General features: G+C 42.8%; 1 protein-coding gene across 2 annotated transcripts in view; it reads right to left on the bottom strand.

Moving 5' to 3' along the window:
- TSPAN7 (tetraspanin 7) overlaps nt 1-22,993 on the bottom strand; it is a 182,008-nt gene that overhangs the window by 110,868 nt on the left and 48,147 nt on the right. The window contains exon 2 of one of the 2 annotated variants that reach the window (XM_039510729.1): nt 8,696-8,856. The exons of the other annotated variant lie outside the window; for it this stretch is intronic. Coding sequence (XP_039366663.1) covers nt 8,696-8,830 — 135 coding nt within the window. The 5' untranslated portion in view covers nt 8,831-8,856. The remainder of the gene's footprint in view (nt 1-8,695; nt 8,857-22,993) is intronic. 2 annotated transcript variants of the gene reach the window in all.

Raw genomic sequence — 22,993 nt, 5'->3', positions numbered from 1 at the left:
CCATAAATTGGAAACAGTGTGTTACTGACTTTCCATATTTATTATCTGTATTATCATAGCATGTAGAAAGCCAAGTTGCGGACCAGAGCCCGGTTGTGCTAGGCACTGTACACAGAATAGAGACATTCCCTGCCCCAGAGCACTTACACAGGAGATAGATCTAATGAGGGAGGAGGGAAGAGTGACATGGAGATGAGATGAGAGGGAGTGGCCGATGACCTGTAATTCACCACTCCAAATAGGAACATTTGCCTCCTAGTTCCAAAGAAAAGCTAGTCACCTATTTTTAAAACAGGCAAACTACAAACATCTGAATCTTTGTTTGATATATAAATGCTTCTGGGCTCCCATACCATAAAATACAGAAACCACCACCATAATACGGAGGACATCTCACTTGACCTTGACAGATAAATATTCACCAGCCCACATAACAAAGATGATAAAATAAACCCAATCTCCACCTGCAGCTGATCGGGCTTTGCAACATTCCAGGAAAGTTAACAGATCTGGCCTCTAATAGAACAAGTACAAAGAGAGTTTCAAAGTCAAGGAGCCTTAGCGGAGCCAGCAACTCACTCCTGTTAAAGAGGGCATCTCCTCAGATCTCAACTGCAGCAGTATGGAACGAGGTGAGAGCAATCTCTCAGGTAACCAGGTGCCTTACAGAGTAATTTCAACCCTGTGTATTCTTCCCAGAAGTCTACTGGAAGCCAGTGTAGAACCTGGACCGCAGGCATAGTGGCATAAAACATGCTTAATAAACAACTTCTTCTATCAATTCTCCCGGCTTGCTGGAGTCAGGTCACTGGATCAGTCTTTTCCAGGCTTGCTATATCCATTCCATCCTCCCATACACAGTCTATCCACCATTTTCTTGGCCATTCTTTTTTTCTCCACCTATGAACTCCAGTCTCAAATGCCTTCCTAACAGGATTCCCTTCATCCATCCTTCATACCTGCCCATACCATCTCAGTCTCCTCTCTTGCCGCTTCTGATACTGTGGACCTTGATCTCACTCCAATGACATCATTCTACATATGGTCCATTAATGTCTCCCCTCTCTCTTCCCTCAAACACCTAATTTCAATGGCTTCAAATCTTCTCAAGTGCACCTTTTGGTGACCCATGTCTCTGATCTGTACAGTCTTACCACAGTTTTGTATAGTTATCCCTAAATAGTCAAGACATCCATTTTATCATAAATCCCTCCACTCATCTTGTTCCAGACTTCTCCAATGCTCAGCAACCTTGTGTGTTGTTCTCTGTTGATTTCTCCATTTGCTGCTAACCAGCCCCCCAAGGTACTTAAACACAGTAATCTGATTTAGGTACTGACTCTCAGTGTTGGTATTCATCTGTCTATAAAAGAGGCGTAGTAAAAAGGACACCATATATGGCATCAGCATCAGTTTCTGCAGGTGTAGCTCTAAGCAGAGTATGTTATAGCCATTTAATTTTAAAGTGGAAGGCACAGATAAGCATGTCAAGGTCAATGTTGTACAGAGAGGGTCACATTCTTCCAATCAGGCAGATTGGGGCGGGGGGAGGGGCGGAAGAGAAGTGCTCTTGGCCACAACTGTTACTTGGGTACCTAGGAGCAGCCCACAATCTAATCGCATACCGCAGAGAGTCCTCAAAATCATTTTCATTATGGACCTTCCAGCCTCAACAGTGGCCCCTAGAAACATTCAGAATTAAGGTTTATTTGATAACATTTTAGCCCTTTGAGTTCTGGCATCCCCTAGAAGTGGTTAAAGGGACACAGTGATATAGTATATGGCTAGAGTCTCCAAAGGATTTTGTATCAGTCTAAGTTTTATTATTAAATACATGAATTATTGTAAAATGGGCGGGAGTGCATATGAACAACAAAATAAGACAGCTTAATGTTTTAATCACACTTACAGAACCCAGGGAGCTATAAGATCAATTCACTATAGGATTACAAAATTAAAAATACAAAATCAACCTAAATCCATTTAAAAAAGGATCTCTGAATTAAAAGACTATTGGATCATTTTTTCCAAATGCTTTTGTAAACAGTAACAGGAACGTCACAGTTTCAGGGTGACTGCACCTACGTCCCCACTCTGTGGTCCCAGGAGGGCAACCACATAAGGTTTCCAGCTCCCAGCTGTCACCTTCTTGGGTGGAACACTGGAGACCCATATCTCTCTCCCTCCTGACCAGAGTTTTATGACTGCACAGCTCCCTGCTTTATGCTGGAATATGCCCAGCTAGCCACTCTGCCTTGAGGCCAGCGCCTGTACTGTGCTTTCTCTGGGAGAGCTATGAACAGTGTGCTGTCAGTAGTTACAAGTTACGACACAGCTCCTTCTGAGCAAGCAAGTTTATTCTTAAGGTTAAACCATTACAGAATAAACATAAAAACAATAAAAGTTCCTATACACAGGCTAAAAGCTTACCAGAGGTCATCCACCATCTTACTGGGCCTTGGTAGGCCAAAGACTTGACCTTCCAACCCTTCCACAAGGATTGGGGCCCCCCTTTGGGTAAAAGGTCCTGTCTGTTTGCTGGATTGGAAGGTGGCACTGAGTCAGTTTAAAAACACAGCTTTTATAAACCAAAAGCCCTTTCTTTGTTTTCCTAGACTTTGGAGACCCAGTTTGAACCAGAATGTGAAAACCTCCCCAGGGATGTAACCTCTCTGTAGGTGTTTACAAGGTGAGTGATTCACCTTCAAACCTCCCACTAGTTTTAGTTCCCGGAGGAGCTGTGGTAACCCTCCCCCAATGGACTAGAACACACACACACACACACACACACACCCATCCCTGGCGCGCGCACACACACACACACACACACACCCATCCCTGGCGCGCAGTGATACATAAATAGTCTTGGAAGAATTTGATTTTTATTTGTAAATATCAGTAAATGTTAATTTCAGTATACACAGAAACCAATGAAAAAAATATTCCCATTAATAATAATCTAAATTTACAGATGGGAAAAGAAAGAAAAATGCTGCCCTAGAACTTAACAGAATTTGATTTAAAGATATTTGCTTTGTTTATTTTGACATCTGATGTTGACAGCTCCTGTTTTAATGGTTATAAATCATTAAACTGACTAGATTTCATGGTGGCCTTGGGGCCCTTCAGTCTGCTGATGAAGCTGCTGTCAGGTGGCTCAGCAAGGACTGAAAATGGTAAAAGAAGAAGAATAGTGATAAAGCTTTAATTTTTTGAATCTCAATGTCTACTATTATTAAATAATTGTCTGACCCCCCGCAGAATTTCCCACAACCAGGAAAATTTTAAATGGACAAAAAATGGGGGGAAAAGTTTCTTAAAAATAAATAGATACAACCAATGAAACTATAAAAGACAAAATAAAATTCTGCCAAGCCTACACATAAACTTAATACAATATGTTCCCCACAGAGACACAACATGCAATTGCAATATCTGTCACAATGAAAATATTGAAGTAATTTAAAAAAAAAACCCTCACACGCCTCACCTCTACTTGCATGTGGCTACTTTAAGTATTCCATCTCCCAGACAGAAGTAAAGAGTTATACACTGCCACCCAGCTAATTATAGAACTGGTTTCATTATCATGACCCTGCTGAAGGGCCTGTGTGAAGAGAGACAGTTCTACCACAAATTCACCAATGGGATTCTAAAAATGACAAGCTTTCATCTGCTTAAAATTTCATAATCACTACTTAATTACTGAAGGCTGTGCAGGAAATAAATCAGACTGACAACCTCTCTCTCTCTCTCCAGGTATACGTCACACATATCCAAAAACAGCAGCCGATTTCTACTTCTTCTAGTCCCAGGTCTTAGTAATTGAACTTCTCTGTCAGTGGATATTGACAAACAAGACTGCAGGTTTTCCATGAAGCACCGAGTTAGTACATCTTGCTGTAACAGTACTTGTCTATCCTTGAAATGAACCTGTTTGAAGTGCATTTGCCAGAGAAAGCACGTCCACAGCTGTTGAAGTTGGCAGGGCACTTCTGTGAAGCCCTTGCTGTAAAGGGCAGCAGTTGTACATGATTTTACATAAGACAGCTGGCACCTAGTTTAGTTGTTGAATTTCAAGGTCCTAAACCCTTTACATGTGTTATTTTGGGGGTGAGGGGAAAGCAGGTTATAAATATATTACTCCTCTCTATTTGCCATTGCTGATATTCGACCAAAATGCAGGATTGATTACAATCATAAGAGAGTACAGTGAAATTATTACCTACTCAAACTGTTATCTCTAATCTGAAGGAAGTAAGGACTTCCCGCAGACAGAGTACTGGTCTACAGTGAGTCAAGATCATTGAAAGAAGCAATAATACCAATTTTCACCTCTTAAAATATGTTTATTGGCATTTTATCCTTCCCAGAGACTTTCCTTCTCATGATTAGCAGTGATTTATGGAGATGTTCTGATAACGGTTCACTTTTTATTGGAAATATTCCAGCCCACTAGCCTGAACTATGAAATGATTTACTACAAAGTGTGGTGTGTAGCTAGTGAGTTCCTATCCATTAAGAGTTTCTTATGTTTCCCAGGTACAGTCTTAGCAAGGTTTTAGTCTTATTTGACACTGCATACAGGGTGTGTAGAAATGGGAGGGCAGTCTTCCAATCCAAGTATATCAGGACCATATCACAAAACTAATACTGGGGCAGGATTGCTCCACCAATATTTCTAATGGTTATGTGAGCAATACTACGTCAGGATGATAGAAAGCTTAGATGGAGGTAGAGACTAAACTCAAACCAAATCTAGGCAGTGCTAAGTCAATTTCAGAAGGCCATATGGGAGGGAAATGGGAGGAAAAAAGAGAAAAAAATACAGCTCTGTATAAAGTACCCAGTCATATCATGGACTTAGCTACTTTCCAATCGACTTCCCATTTAATGCAAGCCACATCTCTACCTAGCATTAGGGATGGCAATGGCACCTAAAGCCAATGTGATCAAAGTCGCTGTAACTACTTGTGTACTGTAAGTATCACGGTCATTAAGAGTAAAAACACAGCCATCCCATATGCCACACTCCTCATTACAGTCTTCACCACAGGGGTCTAACTGTTGCATCACTGCAGACATCTACTGCTGTTACAAGTGACACCTAAGATTAGATAATCTATTTTTCAGGGATTATTTTTACTTTGTGCATTGGACAGCACCGTGCACACACTCAGGTTCCCTCTTTCCCCTTCTGCCGCATCAAAGACCCGTAGCATAAAGAGCAAAGGAAGATTTATTTTAAAATAATGGGAAAGTTCTATTCTAAAAAGCACAAACATTGGCAAAGGACAGAGGCAGATGAAGCACCCAAAACTACTGTGAACTCACTTTGGAAAAGTCTAGCTTTCAAGTAGATCGTGCCCCCCTTAACACAGGTCCATTTCTAACAGGGCCTTTGGATATCAGAGATTTCCAAATTCCATTGTCTCACCCTTTAGAGTTTGGAGGGGAGGGGAGGGGGTTAGCTGGCACTCAGTATCTAAACTACTTAAAATTTCAAACCAAGACAATGGGCCATATTCAGATTTAGTTTCTATCAGTTATTGGCATCTTTAGGTTTATGAATGACTTACTTCTCTGGATGAGGGTTGCCTGGAAGTAAGATTTCCAGACACAAAGGCTCTCTACATGAGCACTCTGTGGGAAATCTCTCACTGTTATATGTCCACCCTAGTAATAACAGTAGAAGTGCCAGTATTAACATGGCACAGTGTCATCTAGATCAGATCCAAGCAGGGTGAGAGGACATAGTGTTAAAAAAATAAATCTCTTGTACCCTGTGTACAAAAGTGCTCCTACCACTGCTACTACTAGTACAGCTGCACAGATGATAATGCAACCATGGGAGAATTACTGCAAAATACTAGTGTAGACAAGACTGTAGACACTGAGTAGGACTAGATTAGACAGTTTGGAGGAAACAGGCCTCTCAAAAGGTAAACACTTAAAAAGATTAACTAATCTTATAGTTCTGTTGCATGCATTAAGTTTGAGAGCACTCAACTATAGCAAACTAAATTTTAAAGATATAGGTTCAACATTAGGCAATAAGATTGCATACAACAATTAATACCTTTGTAGCACCAACCACTGTTTGCCTGTAAATTAAGTCAACAGATTCTGTTGCCATTTAGCTTTTTGGTCAGTTAATGTGCTGAGTGGGAAGCACCATTTTATTAGGACTCTGGTAAGTCTAAGAGATGGAAGTATGCAGTGCGGCTACCAGCTCTTTAGGCAAAATTTCAGTTGTCATTACTATGCTAATAATGCACCAGTTTAATTTTCGGTTTCAGTTAAGCCCAGGGAAGCAAATTCCATTATGGACAGCTGTAGAGTTAAATTCTGAGAAGCCACACACAATTTTGGTCAGACCCCACTGCTTTTTGAAAGGTGCAGAATCCTTTACAGATTTTGAAGGCGCATATTATATAGTCAGCTACTAAAATGTACAACCTTGGGGTAAACTTTGATTCTTAAGTCTCTTTTCAATTGGATTGTTACTTTACAGAAACCTCCCTCACAGAACGAAGCAGAGGTGCAACCAAGGCAGTTGTAAGAATATGCAGTCCTTAATTTGTGCCTTTGTTACATATTGGCAGGATTCGTGCAATTTATTAGAACATTTAATTGCTTAAAATACAACTCATCCAGAAATGGGCAGCTACAGCACTAACTCACTCCAGATCAATAGTTCAGGTCACCAGGGGAAATCTTTACATCAGTCACGTGAGGTTTCAGCTGAATTTAAAAATTCCCCTAATATATGAGGTGGTGGATGTGTCCCTACCTTAACTAGAGGCATAACCTTCCAACATGCTCCAGGGTCCTTACTGAGTTTACACAAAAGGGATATCCGCACATTTTTTAATAGTCAAACTAGAGCCCATACCTCTGGAACTGTTTCCCTAACACAATTAAGGACACTGACACTGGGGAGTAGTGCATGTTATGTTCTTACTGAAACATTAAATCTGCCTAGTTTATTATGAGTAGGAGTGGTGTATGTTTCAGGATATATTTTAGTTTTAGCTCAGCACTTCACCGATGTGAATGCACTACAATGGTTGTATATAAAAAATGTGAAAGAAAGATAGATTCAAAATTCAGAATTAAGGCTGAAACTCCCAACTCTACGCTGCGATGACACACCCATGACCCATGCTCAGGCTCATGGGGCTCAGGCTATTAAACTGCAATGCAGATGTCTGGGCTTGGGCTGGAGCACAGGCTCTGGGATCTCAAGATTGGGGAGGGTCCCAGAGCCCAGGCTCCAGCTCAAATCTGAACATCTACATTGCAATTTTATTGCCACGCAGCACAAGCCCCACAAGCTCAAGTCAGCTGACATGGGCCAGCTGCTGGTATTTTACTGCAATGTAGACATCCCCAGAGTGTCACAGCTAAATACAAGGTGGAATAGATCATTTAGCAAAAGCAGTTAAGTGGCCCATTAACACCCAGCAGGTATAGGACCAAAAAAAAAAAAAAAAAAAAAAGGAGGGGGGAGGTTAATTGTTTACAGATTGTTGCAATAAGACCTAAATCCAGTATCTTTATGAAGACCATCATTTTTAGTGTCTAGCAAAGTTATGAATTTAAACTCCCAGGCTCATCTTTTGAAGGAGTTGTGCAGGTTTCCTTTGAGGCTGAGGACTGATAGGTCAGGTATAGAATGACCGTTTTGTAAGAAGTGTTCACTCACAGGTGATGTGGTGTTTATATTTTATCATCTTTCTGTGAGTTCATTTGAGAGCGTAATGTTGTTATTGAGGCATCTAGTGCACTGGATGAGGTCCACCATATGTTGTGATTGACAGGTGTAGAACCCATGGATCCTGAAAGATTTTTTGGGGGGTGGGAGGGAGGGGCACTGACCATTGCAGCAGTGGCGATATGTCTGCAGGTTTTGCATCTGTTGTTCTGGCAGGATCTGGTGCTACTGAATAAATGGGCCCTGGTCCGTGGGAAGTTAGCTTCTGATGATGAGCTTGGCGAGGGTGGGGAGGGTGGTGCTTGAAAGCTAGAAGACAGGGTTTGGGAAAGATTTCTTTCAGAATGTGGTCCCCATTGAGTATAAGATGTAATTGTTTAACAATACCCCATCTGGGTTCCAGTGTGGGGTGGTGGGTGACAACTAAGGGTGTGCGGTCGGAGCAGGTTTTTTCCTGTGTTGAAGCAGGTTTTCTCAAGGTATTTGGACCTGTTCCATGAGGCAATTTACTTCTCTGGTAGATTGTCCTTGTTTGATGAAGACAGTATTAAGTGTGTTAAGGTGTGTATCCCCAATTGTCTCCTCAGAGCATATTCTGTGCTGAGGACCTGGCTGTAGATAAGATTTCTTGGTGGTTTGGGTTAATTAATATGGTTAATTAGCTTTCTGCATAGTTCAGACTTTATCAGTTACTTCCTCACAATCATAAACAATCATAAATAGTACTTCTACTTAGCATTTACAGGATCCTTTATATGCTGTGTTCAAAGAATCACACGAACTGATTTACCAGTGAAATGCCCTTGTGAATATGGTGGTGTTATCTCCAATTTAAAAATAGGTGCCTGAATCATAATTGACAGCAAAGATAACGGAAGCAGGTGTTTGTGGAAGAAGCAATCCACAACTAGAGCAATGCTGTACTAATACCTGTCTCAAATGTGAACTGTATAATAGGAAAAATTTATCTGTGCTTACCTGAAACTTTCCTGTGAGTAATAACATCCACAGATCTGTTACAATCAGCTTAGGGGCAGAACCAGGCCCAAGAGCCACTGGTAGCAGGGGAATGCCCTGCCTCCTGAAGTTTCCTCTAATTAATGCAGCTTCCATAGCCAGGAAAATTCCACTGTACTTTCCTAAATGACATATTGCATTAACTATACTTTGAAGAAAAGGCACAACAATTTCTCCTACTACAGGGCATGGGGATAATTTCTCCGTCAATTTCCATCTCTATTCTGGATGATTCACTTGTTTCCAGGATAGGCCGGACTGTGGACCTTATTACTTAAAGAAAGAAAATTTTCAAGTAAGCACAGATGAATTTTCCTATTCCTTATTAAGTTAAGGTCCACAGAGCCAATAAAATGGGATTCTCGGAGCAGTGTGCTACTCCAGGCAATCCTTTCAACATGGACATACACAATTAGCTAAATTATACATCCTCTATCTTCCCCTGGGCACTGAGATAAGGAGAAAGCTTCTGCCAAATATGGCACTAGCTAAAGCCCGGATGTCCTATATATAAAACTTGGTGAATTTGTGTGTTGCTTTACTGAATTTATGTATGGACATGTGGCTACACAGCAGATCTCATTGCAGGAGACAAGACTTCTCTGCCATGAGACTGTCAGTGCTCCTAAGGACTGGATTTTGATGCTAGTCAGAAGAAAGGATATTTCTTCAATTTACTTTGGGAATGAGAACTATGACAGTGGCAAGGACCACTTGTCTGAATTAAAAAGTAAAATACCAGAAATCACCTGAGAAAGCTGCCAAATTCATATAGTCATCTGATGGGCTGATATAGTGAGGTTTACTTTAATAGATCAGAAGAATGACAACACTCGCCACAGAAGTTCAATCTGGATAGTGTTGCAATGACCAGAATGATGTTCCAAGGCTGTGGTCTATGACCTTGTGGAGCTCAAATCAGGACTGCTGCCCTAAGGAGGTATTTAATGTTGGGCTTTATACAAAACTTCCTTTCCTTGAACATGCTGAGAACATTAGAGACTTGACCTTTAGCTTGGACATCTCCATATGTTATCAAGCCATGTTTCACTTGTTTAATATGATAGTGAAGCTATGGACTTTGCCCCAGTTAGCAGAATAAGTACTATTTGTTGACTTCTTTCTAGGGTCCATGAGAGCAATAATCACTTCATGCAAGTATCCATTTTGAACCTATCTGATTCTGGCTGGAGAAATGGCTTTGCAAAAGCAGACCCCTCATCTGTAGGAGAGACATCAGAAGCTCTGACACTAGATTAATCAGACCTGAGAATCTTAATCTTTTCAGCCAGAAATGCATAAATAGTATCACTGCCATGCTATCCTTTAAATCATCTGTATGATTCTGAGGACCAGTGGGAAGGCATACAAAGAGATTGCCCAGCTTTGAGAGAGATCTCCTCCATCAATTTGCATTCCAGGTCCTGACATACAGATGGGTCACCGGGGACTTTATTGCTATTTCCAGGTGCAAAGAGGTCAAATCACCAGGCTATCAAATTGTCTTACAATGAGTGAGGCTATTTAAGGGTCTATGCTGTGTAATCCAACTTCTGTCATGTAAGCCTTGATACTGATCTTCCCCTTGGTGGGCAGTGCATATAGAGATAGGAAACTCTGCTCTGCCCAGGCCAGGAGTTGTTGATTGTCTCTCTGAGGAAGGACTGATCATGTTTTTCCTAATTTATTTATGAAAATCCCATCAGACACATTGACCATCATGACTAATACAAGCCTGGAAGGAGCAGTGCTCCAAGACTTCAAAAAAAAATAATTGTGTTCTAGCCAATGGATGCTGTGATCTCTTTCCTTCTGGTACCTATTCCCTGGATTGAATTGGGACCCCTGTGAGCCATCTCTATTATCCCCAGCTGGCATCTGACTACTCTGCTTAGCCCAATAATGGGTGGATCTCTTTGAAAAAATCTGATTCTCTGCCTTCACCAACTGAAGAGGCAAAGAATAGACAATGGGACTTTGGACCTCTGCCAACAGATGTGACAGAGTGAGATATGGAGAGGACTACAGGAGTTACTGGATAGGACTCATTCATCAAAACACATCTGTACATGAGATCACCATTTCCAAAAAAGCTCCAGCAAGAACCTGATTTTTATTTCTCTGACATCATTTTTTTTATAGCTTCTTCATCTTCTGTTAACATTCTCCTGAGATGAGACCTTGTATCTGATAGTATTCATCCTCAGGTCAAATTTATGGTGGATTTCCCTCACACCATGTGTCTGTGTTTCTCATGAACCTACCATACTCCACAACCATATCACTATGCGTGCTTGTTTCAACTTTCTCCATACAGAGCCTTGATCAGAAAAACTGTCCAGGAAGAGAGAAAAAGTGAATTTCTTTTTCCCTAAAAATCAATATTTAATATTACCACGGCCCTGGAAGAGATCCTGGGTGGCCTAGCCATTTCAAATGGTGATGGCTGAAAATGCAAAAAATGAAAATAAAAATAAAGTTGCCATTCATATGCATAATGGGCAAATTATCATCTGTAATTCAGTAAAATGGGAAAGAGAAGATATACCTCCTTTAGGAATTTATTCAGATGTTTCAAGTGGAGTCATACTCTGTTCGCTATTTTCTGAGGCTAGAAATAGGACGGGGAGCAGGTAGTATTTCTCCAGTCTGAAGTAAAAGATGGACAATTTCATTCCTGTCCTATCAACAGGAGCAGCCTTAGCAATTTTGCCAGCCAGGGTGCAAAATGTTTTCAGTGTCCCAACCCCCAGCACCATGCAGCTGAGCAACCAATAAATAAATAAATAATTTTAAAAAAGGGGCCAGCCAATCAGAGCGTGGAGAGAAAAATAAAAAGTGCCACAGCACCACGGTGTCCCCTGGAAGTTGGAACCACGGGCAACCACCCGGCTTGCCCAGCCCTAAAACCAGCCCTGTCTGGCATTCCATGGGTTGCTTGAGATTGGGACAAGGCCATCCTATGATGCCTGCACAGTTCATAGGGTACTCCTCCTGGACAACGCCCAGTAATCTCATCTTGACCAAAGCTGTAGGTAGCTATTTGTTCCCAAACTGAAAGAACCTAGAACCAGCCAGCAATCTAACTCCAGACAGGGCTATTTGGGAGTCTTGCATATAGCTCTGAGGCCACAGAGAACAGCTACTGACCTAATGCCTCAGCACCATGCACTTGTTCTACCTACCATGTGCAAAGTTGTATTTTCTCCTACTGTACATCAGGGCCAATCCCAACATGCCATATGACCTGTATTCCTTTCTATAATGTCAGGCAAGAGTCAGGATGGTAAACCCACTTTCCCAATGACACCAAAGACTCTCAGCTTTCCATAAAGTTTCACATTGAATCATTAAGATAGTTGGGAAATGATCTGCCTGACTGATGTCAAGGACCAAAGCCCTATATAAATGCATGAACCAGCTTAGTATCCCACTACCTTATTCTATTTTTTGTTTGTTTGTTTGTAGGGAGAAGCCCTTAGGCCATGGGACTTTAGGTTGAGAGGGACCACACTTGCAGCAGTGACCACCCATGTTAGCACTCCTTGCGACAGTGTGCGGAAGCACTTAGGGGGTCAGATGATGGGGGAGGTATTTATTTTATTTTTGGTGGGTCAGATGCCACCCGCATTTTCCCTAAAAGAGGGAGAGCTAAGGTGATGTCTGCCTGGACTGGGCTAGGTATGAAGGGGAGGAGTAAAAACCTCTTCCTTCTTCCTCCCCCGCATCCTCCCACACTGTTTGAATTGACTTCTTTACTATCAGGGAAGATACACCTCACTGACTGTCGGTAGCGATACCAGTTTGAATTTGGACTGATGCACACTGAGGAACCCTCTGGCCCTACAAAATGGATGCCTGGGGAACTAGAAAGTAGTAAGTGGTGGGCCCAGAGGCTCCTTATTATAAATAAATAAAGATATCCTATCTCCTAGAACTGGAAGGGACCTTGAAAGGTCATCAAGTCCAGCCCCCTGCCTTCACTAGCAGGACCAAATACTGATTTTGCCCCAGATCCCTAAATGGCCCCCTGAAGGATTGAACTCACAACCTGTTTGACTGTCCTCTTACATCAGAACTGCTGCCCCTCTCATCGCTCCATGGACAGCTGTGGGGGGAATGAAGGAAGTGATGTTGGAGGCCAGCCATGGCAACCTACAACAAAATGGGAACAATAGCCTCTACATTTGGGCCTGACAACCCACAGCAGCAGCTGGAACAACAGCCCAAGACTCTCTCAAACCTTTAGGTGTGGCAAGAAATCCTCATCCTTCTACTGTATCTTCACAGGGATGTACAGCTACATAGCTTGACTAGGGCAGCTGCAGGACTCCTACGGAGATTGGGGTATGGAAATTGCTTGCCCCTGTCTTTTCTTAGCCCAGCTCTCTAAATCAGGGGTGGGCAAACTTTTTGGCCTGAGGGTCGCATCAGGTTTCAGAAATTGTATGGAGGACCGGTTAGGGGAGGCTGTGCCTCCCCAAACCGCCAGGCATGGCCCGCCCCTCCCCATCCCCCCCCAACCTGCCAGGAATGGCCTGCCCCCCCCCGTCTCCCCCCTCTTCCGCCCCAGACCCCTGCCCCATCCAACCACCCACTTCTCCCTGACCGCCCATGGAACCCCTGCCCCTGACTGACCCCCACTGCCCCATCCAATCCCCCTCTCTTTTCTGACTGCCCCTCGGGACTCCTGTACCCATTCAACCCCCCCATTCCCCGTCCTCTGACTGCCCCGACTCCTATACATACCGCTACCCCCTGGCACCCCCCCAAACTCCCCTGCCCTCTATCCAACCCCACCTGCTCCCTGCCCCCTTACCACGCTGCCTGGGACACTGGTGGCTGGCAGTGCTACAGCCACGCCACCCAGCTGGAGCCCACCATGCAGCACAGAGCACCGGGCCAGGCCGTAGCTCTGCAGCTGCGCTGCCCAGCCGCCCAGAACACTGCACCAATGGTGGGGCAAGCTGAGGCTGCGGGGGAGGGGGAACAGCAGGGGAGGGGCCGGGGGCCAGCCTCCCGGGGCAGGAGCTCAGGGGCTAGGCTGGAGGGTCCTGTGGGCTGGATGTGGCCCGTGGACCGTGGTTTGCCCATCTCTGCTATAAATGCTTCAGAAGGGACATGGAACACAGGGGACAAACTCCCCCAAAATGCAATGGAGCCTAGGGACACAGCAGGGAGTTAGACAGACACATTCTGAGCCAAACTGATAGATAACACGTGAAATAAAATTTGGAACTTTCCCCAGAAAAGCTCTTCAAGCAGGCAGGTCTGGCTGAGCCATCGGCCACTGTAGAGGCATATAAAAAACTGGAGGGAACTTCATGGGGAGAGGACATTCCCCTGCTTCCAGTGACTGACAGATCTGGTTCTGTCCCCAAGCTGCAAGCAGGCTGAAATACCTATTATAATGGATTTGGTATGATGAAGAATTAGTATTTTTCTAATGTATAAAAATCCCATGTTTTGTAAAACTAAAATAGTACTACACTTGTAACCCGATATAACACGAATTTGGATATAACATGGTAAAGCAGCTCTCCAGGGAGGGCAGAGCTGTGCACTCCGGTGGATCAAAGCAAGTTTGATATAACGTGCTTTCACCTGTAATGCTGTAAGATTTTTTGGCTCCAGAGAACAGCATTATATCGAGGTAGAGGTGTATTATCACATAAAAAGTATTCTTTTATTTTGCAGAAAAAGGCTTTAGACTACATGCAGATAACCTCTGTGCATAAAATTACAGAAGATGAAGCAGCTCAAATCAAGTAGGGGTCAGTAGTACAGGAAACGCTGCACAGAGGATGCAGCTACAGTGGCAAGAAAACAGGACCCATAATTCACTGCCAGGACCCACTAGGGCAGCTCCACTGGTGGAAGATCTATTGTAGACAGGGCTCAATCACTTTGTCCCCCATGTTATCTAAACACTAGACCATGCTGTCACAGGTCCAGTCAAGCATGGTCTAGTGTTTAGATAGTGTTTAGGTCTTAGCCACTCACCTGACTGTTCTGAGGGGACCCAGCTCTGGATTTGCAGGTGTTTTTAGCCTCCTACTCTGCATGGAGTCCTGGCACTGTCCCTGGTGGGGCCCCTCGGCCCATTCTCAGAGTACACAGACTCTTTGTCTAGCACCCCTTCCTGAGAGCTTAGACAACATGGTCCCTCTGCCCAGTCCCCAGGGCCACTTCTGACTCCTTTGACTCCCTCTGTAGCTTAAATACCCTCTCTCCCAGAACTCTACCCATAGCCGTGAGCCTTCTGCTTTACCTCTTAAAGGGGCCATGTTAGGTACAGCATATAATGCAGCAACACTTTGCATAAAATTTTAAACACAACATTGCACTTCACTTAAGCACTAGAAATGCAGAGTACAGATCATATAGAAAACAGGCACCCCGAATGCAATGGCTCTCTCTCTAGCTCACCCTTCCCTTGGGGGACTGTCTGAGTGCAGGTAGTCAGGGGGAACCCAGCCTCACCAAGCTTCTGCAGCAGCTTCCCTCATCTTGAGATGGTGACAATGATTAAAGACCCTGAACAGAACAGATCCTGCCCTTTTATAACCTTCCAGTCCCCTGTCAGGTGACTTCTATATCCGCCTCCCCATTGTGATTCCAGGGACCTGTATCAGGTGACTTCATTGCCAGGCGATCCCTTCCCCTGACAAACCAGTTCTCCTGGGTGGGAGCCCAAAGGGTGTCTAAAGTGTTTGTATTAGAAAAGAGGACCATCTTGAGCTAGTAACCCTCTATTAGCAGCCCTCCTTAGAATTTCAGTCCAACATGGAGATAAAAGCACAACGGAGAAGACAATATTAAAAACGAAGTTTACATCTTGGTAAAGAAACAAACACAGCTCATAATCTCACACAGAATTCATAAATTGTATAGACAGATTCCCCCAAATCACCACAAATACTGTCTACACCATGCATCCATAAACCAACTATTTGAAACAAACAATCACAGAGCTTCAAATATATTAAAACAGGATTTTTCAAACCCATTTTATAAGTAGCTTATCCCCACTTGCTCCATCTCTGTACCCTTAATCCCATCCTGTTGTTTAGGATTCTCCTTCTATACTCACTGCAGTTCAGCAGTCCTGCATCAGTCTACATATGTTGAGTCATGGTTTAAAAAAAATCTGGTGTTTAAGACCCACACACACATCTAGGTACAATGGCATTTTTATTACATTTCAAGGGCGGTTTCATTTTATATCTTAGCTTCTTGACTTCTACATTATACAGTATACCTTTAGACATGAGAGAATTAGGAGGTGAGTCAGTCACTATCAAGGGGTTGTGAATGCAACATGACTACGTCTAAAGTAGCTCTTTCCACTAAGGAGTGAAAACAGCATTGACCAACTCCGTCACTGGAGTATTTTTCTGCTGTTATCATAGGACATTTGCAAAGGTGCCACAATACACACATGGGGTAAAGGGATGCATTTAGTAACGGATTTTGCAGAATTTCCAATGTGCAGTTGCATCTAATGCATTTATTTTGGTTCAGTTCTGTTTTTCATAAGTCATGTTAACTAACTCCATCTGAACCATCACCACTTAGGTCTTAGTGTAGATGCAGTTTAACAACTTTAAACCTGGGTTAACTGACAGACAGGGAGACATTAAGCACAGAAATCTACGCTTTTCTCCATTTTCACATTCACTTTGTAGTTCACTTTTAACAGAAACTGGTAAAACTTGTGACAAAGTGATATTATAGAAAATACATTTCTTGTGAATGTACACACTGAAATTTGACTTTTCTTATTTGTGTGAGGCATTTTAGTTGATTTCTCTGATGGTCTCTCGCCACCCACTTTGGATATGGAGGCTGGGCTAACAGTATCAGAGTACCTGCTAAGACTGAGGTTGTATGAGATTATTGCAGTTACTTGGTTTTCATGGAAAAAAAGCCAAAGGAAAAGTTACAGCAAGGGTTAGAACGAGATAGAAAGAGTTGAGGGAAATGAAAGAAGGGAAGCAAAGTTTAAACAGCAGCAATGGGGGCGGGGGCAGGGCTGGTGCAACCATTTAGGTGACCTAGGCGGCCGCCTAGGGCATTGGGATTTGGGGGGGCGCCATTTTCTTCAGCGACCGCGGCAGCTGGATCTTCAGCCGCCCCGGTCACCTCTGGCATTTAGGCAGAGGGAGCTGGGGAAGGGGAGCGTAGGGAGGACCGCCTGCAGCAAGTAGGGGGGAGCACGCAGGCGAACTCCTTGCCCCAGCTCATCCCTGCCCCGCCTCCTCCCCGAGAAGGCCATGGCTGCTTCACTTCTCCCGCCTCCCAGGCTTGCAGCGCCAATCAGCTTAGGCGCTGCAAGCCTGGGAGGCAGGAGAAGTGAAGCAGCGATGGTGTGCTTGGGGTGCTCGTGCGCGGAGCAGGGGTGAGGTGGGGTGGGAGGGGTGCCTCAGGGCAGAGGGTGGGGGGTGTGGGGAGCTGCCACAAGGAGGCGCCTCAGAGCGGAGTGGGGGAGCTGCCACGGGGGCGAGAGGAGGTGCCTCAGGGCGGGGGCGCGGAGGGGGAGGCGCAAAATGGAAGTTTCGCCCAGAGCGTGAAAAATCCTTGCACCGGCCCTGGGCGGGGGTCTAAAGGGTTATCTACACAGAGAGTTAGTGCACAGCAAGTACACATCTATTCGATTATGTATCTCAGATAAAGCTTAGTGTAAAATGGGTTTACACAATTGCATAAATGGCGGGGAGAGCCAGGGGAAGGGGAAAGAAGAGCAGAAGGAAATGTCAAGGACACCAGCAAAGACAAAGAGCTATCACCAGCACACTCACTCCTTTTCTCTCAGGTACAGGCATGTGCATGGGTATGAGTGTTGGGGAAATGAAATTGGTTCTGGTAAGTTTCACTACCAGTAATGTTGTGATGGGAGGGGAGCAGCAATTTAAGCCGCTTCAAGGCTAAGTAAAGTTGGGGGAAGTTTTTCAGCTGAAGCTTTTTTTCAGCAAAAAAAATAAAAATGCAGATTTGGCAACACTGATAACATTTCACAAATTCATGTCAGTTTCGCCAAATTGTGCCGACCAGGACCCCCTCCCCCTCAAAAAAAAATTTTTTTTTAAATCAAAATGCTTCATTTAGACATTTTCCAAATGAAACATTTCAAATTTCTGGTCCAAAATTACTTTTTATAAAAAAACAATCAAAAACGTTTTAAAATGGTCAGAACTTAAATGAAACATTTAGTTTGACCTGAAATTAATTCTTTTTCCAATTTCAAGTTGCTGAACATTTCAATCAAATTCATTTTTGGTTTAAGCCAAAACAACTCCCTCCCCCATCCCCCGATTTTTTGGAATTACCAGCAAACCAAAAATTCTGTTATTTGTACAGCTCTACTACAGAGGGCCTTCGGAGTTTCACAGGAGAGGAGACCTGTCAGCTGGAGGAATGAGGGACAACGGGCAAGTGTTATAGACACATACCGATGTACACAAAAATACATTTATTGTTGTGAATTGAACGTGGAATTACCTTGTCCCTGATGGAATTCAATCCCATCTATCGATATTTATAAGCTACCCCAGGCAGGTGATGATTTTTGTTCTTAGCTCACAAAACATACTTCAGAGAGGATTTCTTGTTCCACCTTTGGAATGTGCCAGTGGGCTGGTATTTTCACAAGATTTCTCTGACAGAGAATAACTTTGCACATCTTCCCCTTCCTCTCATACTTCAAAGAAAATATGCGCCTGACTTTCCATGCACAGCACCTTATGTAGTCAATTAAACCAATGCAAAGTGAGGGTAAGATGCTACTAAATCAGATCGGTACCACTTTACAACCGCTTTCCATTGATGTAAGTAACTGTATAAGGTGGAGGGGAACAGAATCAGGCCTGGATTCTTTTCTTTCCTTTCCCTCCCCGCTCTCCCCTCCTCCAAGCAAATTGCTAAGTATTTTGTAGTTTGCTCAAAAGATATTGCCTGGGCTTCCTGCAGTACTGCCTCAATACACAGGGCTTTTGGGTATCATTCCAGGATGTTCTGTATCAGTTTCAAAAGGCCATATGTTCCAGGAGTGATGTTCCAGCACATGCAATGCCGTGTCAGCATTCAGGAAAGTGGAACTATCAACCATCACAAAATACACATGGGGGACTGCTGCATTTAAAGCAAATGCAGGGAATACCATTTTACAATTTCAGCACCCTTTGATTATCAATACAAAATGCAAAAGAAGCAGGAGTCGAACAATTTGAAGGCAAACTTAATATCCTGGAAATTTCTCTCCCTCTCTGAAGTTCACCACTGTCCTCTGAGTGCAGGGTAAGTGAGGTCATGAAGGTATAAATGATGTTGGCTGCCTTTGCATTATCTACACCAGTGATCCCATTGTTGCCACCTCCCTCATGGGGAGGGATAGCTCAGTAGTTTGAGCATTAGCCTGCTAAACCCAGGGTTGTGAGTTCAATCCTTGAGGGGTCCACTTAAGGATCTGGGGCAAAAATCTGTCTGGGGATTGGTCCTGCTTTGAGCAGGGGGTTGGACTAGATGACGTCCTGAGGTCCCTTCCAACCCTGATAGTCTATGATTAAGATACAATCTGGTAGGTAATGCTAAGGGAAAAAGTCTAATATGGACAAAGCTATCACAGGAAGACATTAAAGGACCAACAACACCAAGTCCCAAATGTAGAGTCTTCCAGATAAGATCCTGGCTTAGGAACTGCTCTTTCAGCTTAGTACAACAGTATCTAGAAACAACACTTCCAAAAGGACCATATTTTCCAAAATAACTGAAACAGCTATTTCTTTATTTTAAGTAACTACATTAGGCCCTATATCCCCACAATAAACTTCACTTAGGAGGATCCCTGTGCCTGCACAGTAAGAGCCATCACAATAGTAAGAATTATCGTACGGATCCTGTCAATTTTTAATATGCAGACTTCTCATTCCTAATATTGTATTTCATATCCAATACAGTTGTTAGTTTTTAAATCACATCTGCAGTTGTTCACACCCAAACGTACATGCGACAGCAACAGCTGTATTACAAACAGACAGGCCTGGGAGTTCACTGCAGCAAACCAGCCGCAGTACTGATAAAGGGGATAAAAGATCTTGTAAGGAGTGCAGTCTGGCTCTAGCTTTTCCACAGTAACTCAGCCACCTGATCAGAATACAAATGAAGATGATCATTCTCAAACCAGCACAACGTCTCACTCTGGTCAGTCCCCTTTGTAGTCATCTAGTCGGTTCACAGCATAGAGACAGTGCATTCATTGTTGTAGATATCAGAACACACTGATCACAAACCCAATGAGAGGGAGGCCCACAGAAAAACAGCAGATCTTGGAGACTGACAGTTTCTTGCCTAGAGCAGTAGATATAGATATTACACATGTGCATAAAATAGAGTATCACTGATTTCCTGCTCAAAAAAGCATTTCTTCATGCTCTAATCACCACTCTCAGCTATAACGTCATTCTAGAATTGTCTGAGATTGCCTCCATTCTCTTCAACTTCCGCACTGTAAGAGAGTCATCCATAGTCATGAGGTGTTCAAAAATATTCAGTAGTTTGACAAAAGCAATGACCCTAATAGAGTTCATTTTTTCCTGTTTAAAAACAATAAAATCTATTGCAAGTACTGATTTAATAGGCCTGCTACTAGGAAATTATCCTGATTTGACTATTTACAACACAGGACATTTTGGAGAAATCGAGTTAAGCGGGGACGAATTTTGTTGTTTATTGTTTCAGTTCTGGGGTGAGGAAATGTAATTGTTTTTGCAAAATGTTTGCATTTGTAATTTCTCTTTAAACGCATGTTATAAATTGAAAAAAAAATAGGCAGATCTAAAACTACCATATGAGCACAAAAGCTGTTAATGCAAAAGACCAGCAGAACTTCTTAAGAAATATAAAGGGTATGGTTCTCATATCCCATAGCTCTGATTCCTTGTACGTAGACTTCAATAGAAGCTGGCTCTGACTTGACACAAGAACTTTAAATTTTTGATTGTTTGTAAAAATTAATTCCAACCTATCTCATTCTGTGAGCACAATATCTACCAGTTTTGCTTTTTAGTGTAATAAAGCATTTCAGCTCATACAAAGTATCTATTTGAACGGTGAATATTTGATTCTTGTTTTGCATGCAGTAGGACTATGTGCCCAAGAGTGCACTGTTGCCTGTGAAGCGTGACAAATCTGAGACTGGAGGCACCGGAGAAGAAACCCTTGAGATACCATTTCTGAAGCAGAAAATAAAAAAGCTGCCCGTGGAGTATCTACAGGAGAAGAATGGCTTGTCAGGATACAAGGAGAATCCAGAAGATTCATATGCAGATAACCAAACTGTGTGCAGGAGTTATTTTCTATGAAGAAAATAATAGGCTGCACATGCACAATAAACTTTTCTTAAGTCTAATTTTCTTCAGACTCTGCATTTATATAGACTTTACTGAGGAAGGTATTCCTGAGTAAGTTTGATATTTAAATAAAAATGATAGAGCATTAAAAAATCTCTGGTAAAAGCGGGCTTTTTCTGGGTTGAAATTACTTAAAAGTAAAAAGCTGAACAGTTTTACTTGACTTTCCAAGCAAAATAAATAACCACTAACTCTGGCTTTAGAGCAATCCTTGGAAACAAGTCTTCCCAGGACAGTTACTTTGAGAAAGTTAAACGCCACTGGAAAAAACCTTAGAAAAATATTTTTGGACACTATCAAAATGTGGCTTCCTGTTCTACATTTAAAACACTATTTTTTTTTGGTAAAAGCTGCTGCTGAAATAAAGTTGTAAACTTACCAATAAATATATATACATAAACGTCAACAGAAAAAAGGCACCTTTTTGGTTAGCTGTGCTGCCATTGCTTTTGTCAAATGCAGACAGTTCTTAGACAATTACACAAAGGCTTATGATTGGAGCCGATGGCCCGAGGGCAAATATATTAAGACCATTGTTAACAACAGTTGGGGAAAGATGGTTAAGTGCCTTTGAGTGCCTAAAATCGGGCATCTCAGAGCATATCTTCAGCTTGTGTAAATTATCATTGGGCCGTTGACTTTGTTAGAGTAATGACTATTTATACCAGTTGAGGATCTACCCCCTAAATACTTATTTAAGGATCTACCTAGGAGGCCTGATTACAGTAGCACCAAGCTTCCACTGAAATCAACTGGAGATGCAGGAGAATACACCATTCTATTTAGGTACTGAAATATGTATTTAAGTGCCTAATTATAATTCCTAGAACGAGAAGCACTAATCAGCTTCAACATTAAAACAAACACAGAGCCCTACGTCCTTCAGTCAGCTTTCAATTCACATGACTCTGAGACTGAGAACTCACTGGGGGCAGAGGCTGTCATCTTCTATATATTCGCACAGTGCCTAGCACAATGGGACCCAAACCTGACTGAGGCTTCTTGGCACTATCACAATATAAAAGGTTAAATAATAATCATCTATTTGGATTGTGAGGAGGGAGGCAGAAAAGAATTATTCTTACCTCTCTCTCTCTCTCTCTCTCTCTCTCTCCCCTCACTTCTCCCTATCCAACTATAGTTCTCTACACTGCTTTGCAAATACACACACAACACACACACACAGGTTTTTACAAATAATATTTTGCTCCAGAGCTGCACAGCTACTAAAAGAGAGTCCAATTGCACAATAATATATCCTGAACAGTTTTTATTGGACTCGCATAGGGCAAAAACATACACAAAGGGTCAACTGTGTACCTTAACTTAGTCCAAGATTTTACATTAGAAATTATCTCTGTGAAAAGTTGGGTGGCAGTTCTTTCCTGCTGCAAGCCAAGACAGAGAAAGTGATTATATATAGCATATGAAATGTTTCCTTTGGCACTAGTTAAGAAGACACTATTTATCCTGTGCATGGCTCCTGCATAATAAAGTGAGTAACTGGAGTTTACTGGGTCACATTTCTCCTGGACCAAGGCCAGAATTCCCATTATTTGCCAATACTGGATGTGCATAGTACCAGCCTCTCACTGGTCTTAGTCCTCTCTTTTTAACGAATGGTGGTGGTGCCTGAAAATTAAAACATGAACTGTGACATTTTTTAATATCTGGCATAAAATATGTCTGAAGAGATTTCTTAGGGCACACAATGAAACAGTGCTGGCCTCGTTCCTTGAAGGGCTGAAAGGAGCAGAGAAGGAGAGCCTCTTCTCTAGCATCGACAAGCCAAAACAACACCCAAAACAACACACATTTTTACCTGGAAGGTTCAGGAAGCAGGGGAAAAGTA

Source organism: Mauremys reevesii, linkage group 1 (genome assembly GCF_016161935.1).
Source record: "Mauremys reevesii isolate NIE-2019 linkage group 1, ASM1616193v1, whole genome shotgun sequence".
In the NCBI taxonomy this organism is placed as follows: Eukaryota; Metazoa; Chordata; order Testudines; family Geoemydidae; genus Mauremys; species Mauremys reevesii.
Note: the sequence above shows the minus strand (reverse complement) of the source record. Positions and strands in the feature narration are given on the sequence as shown.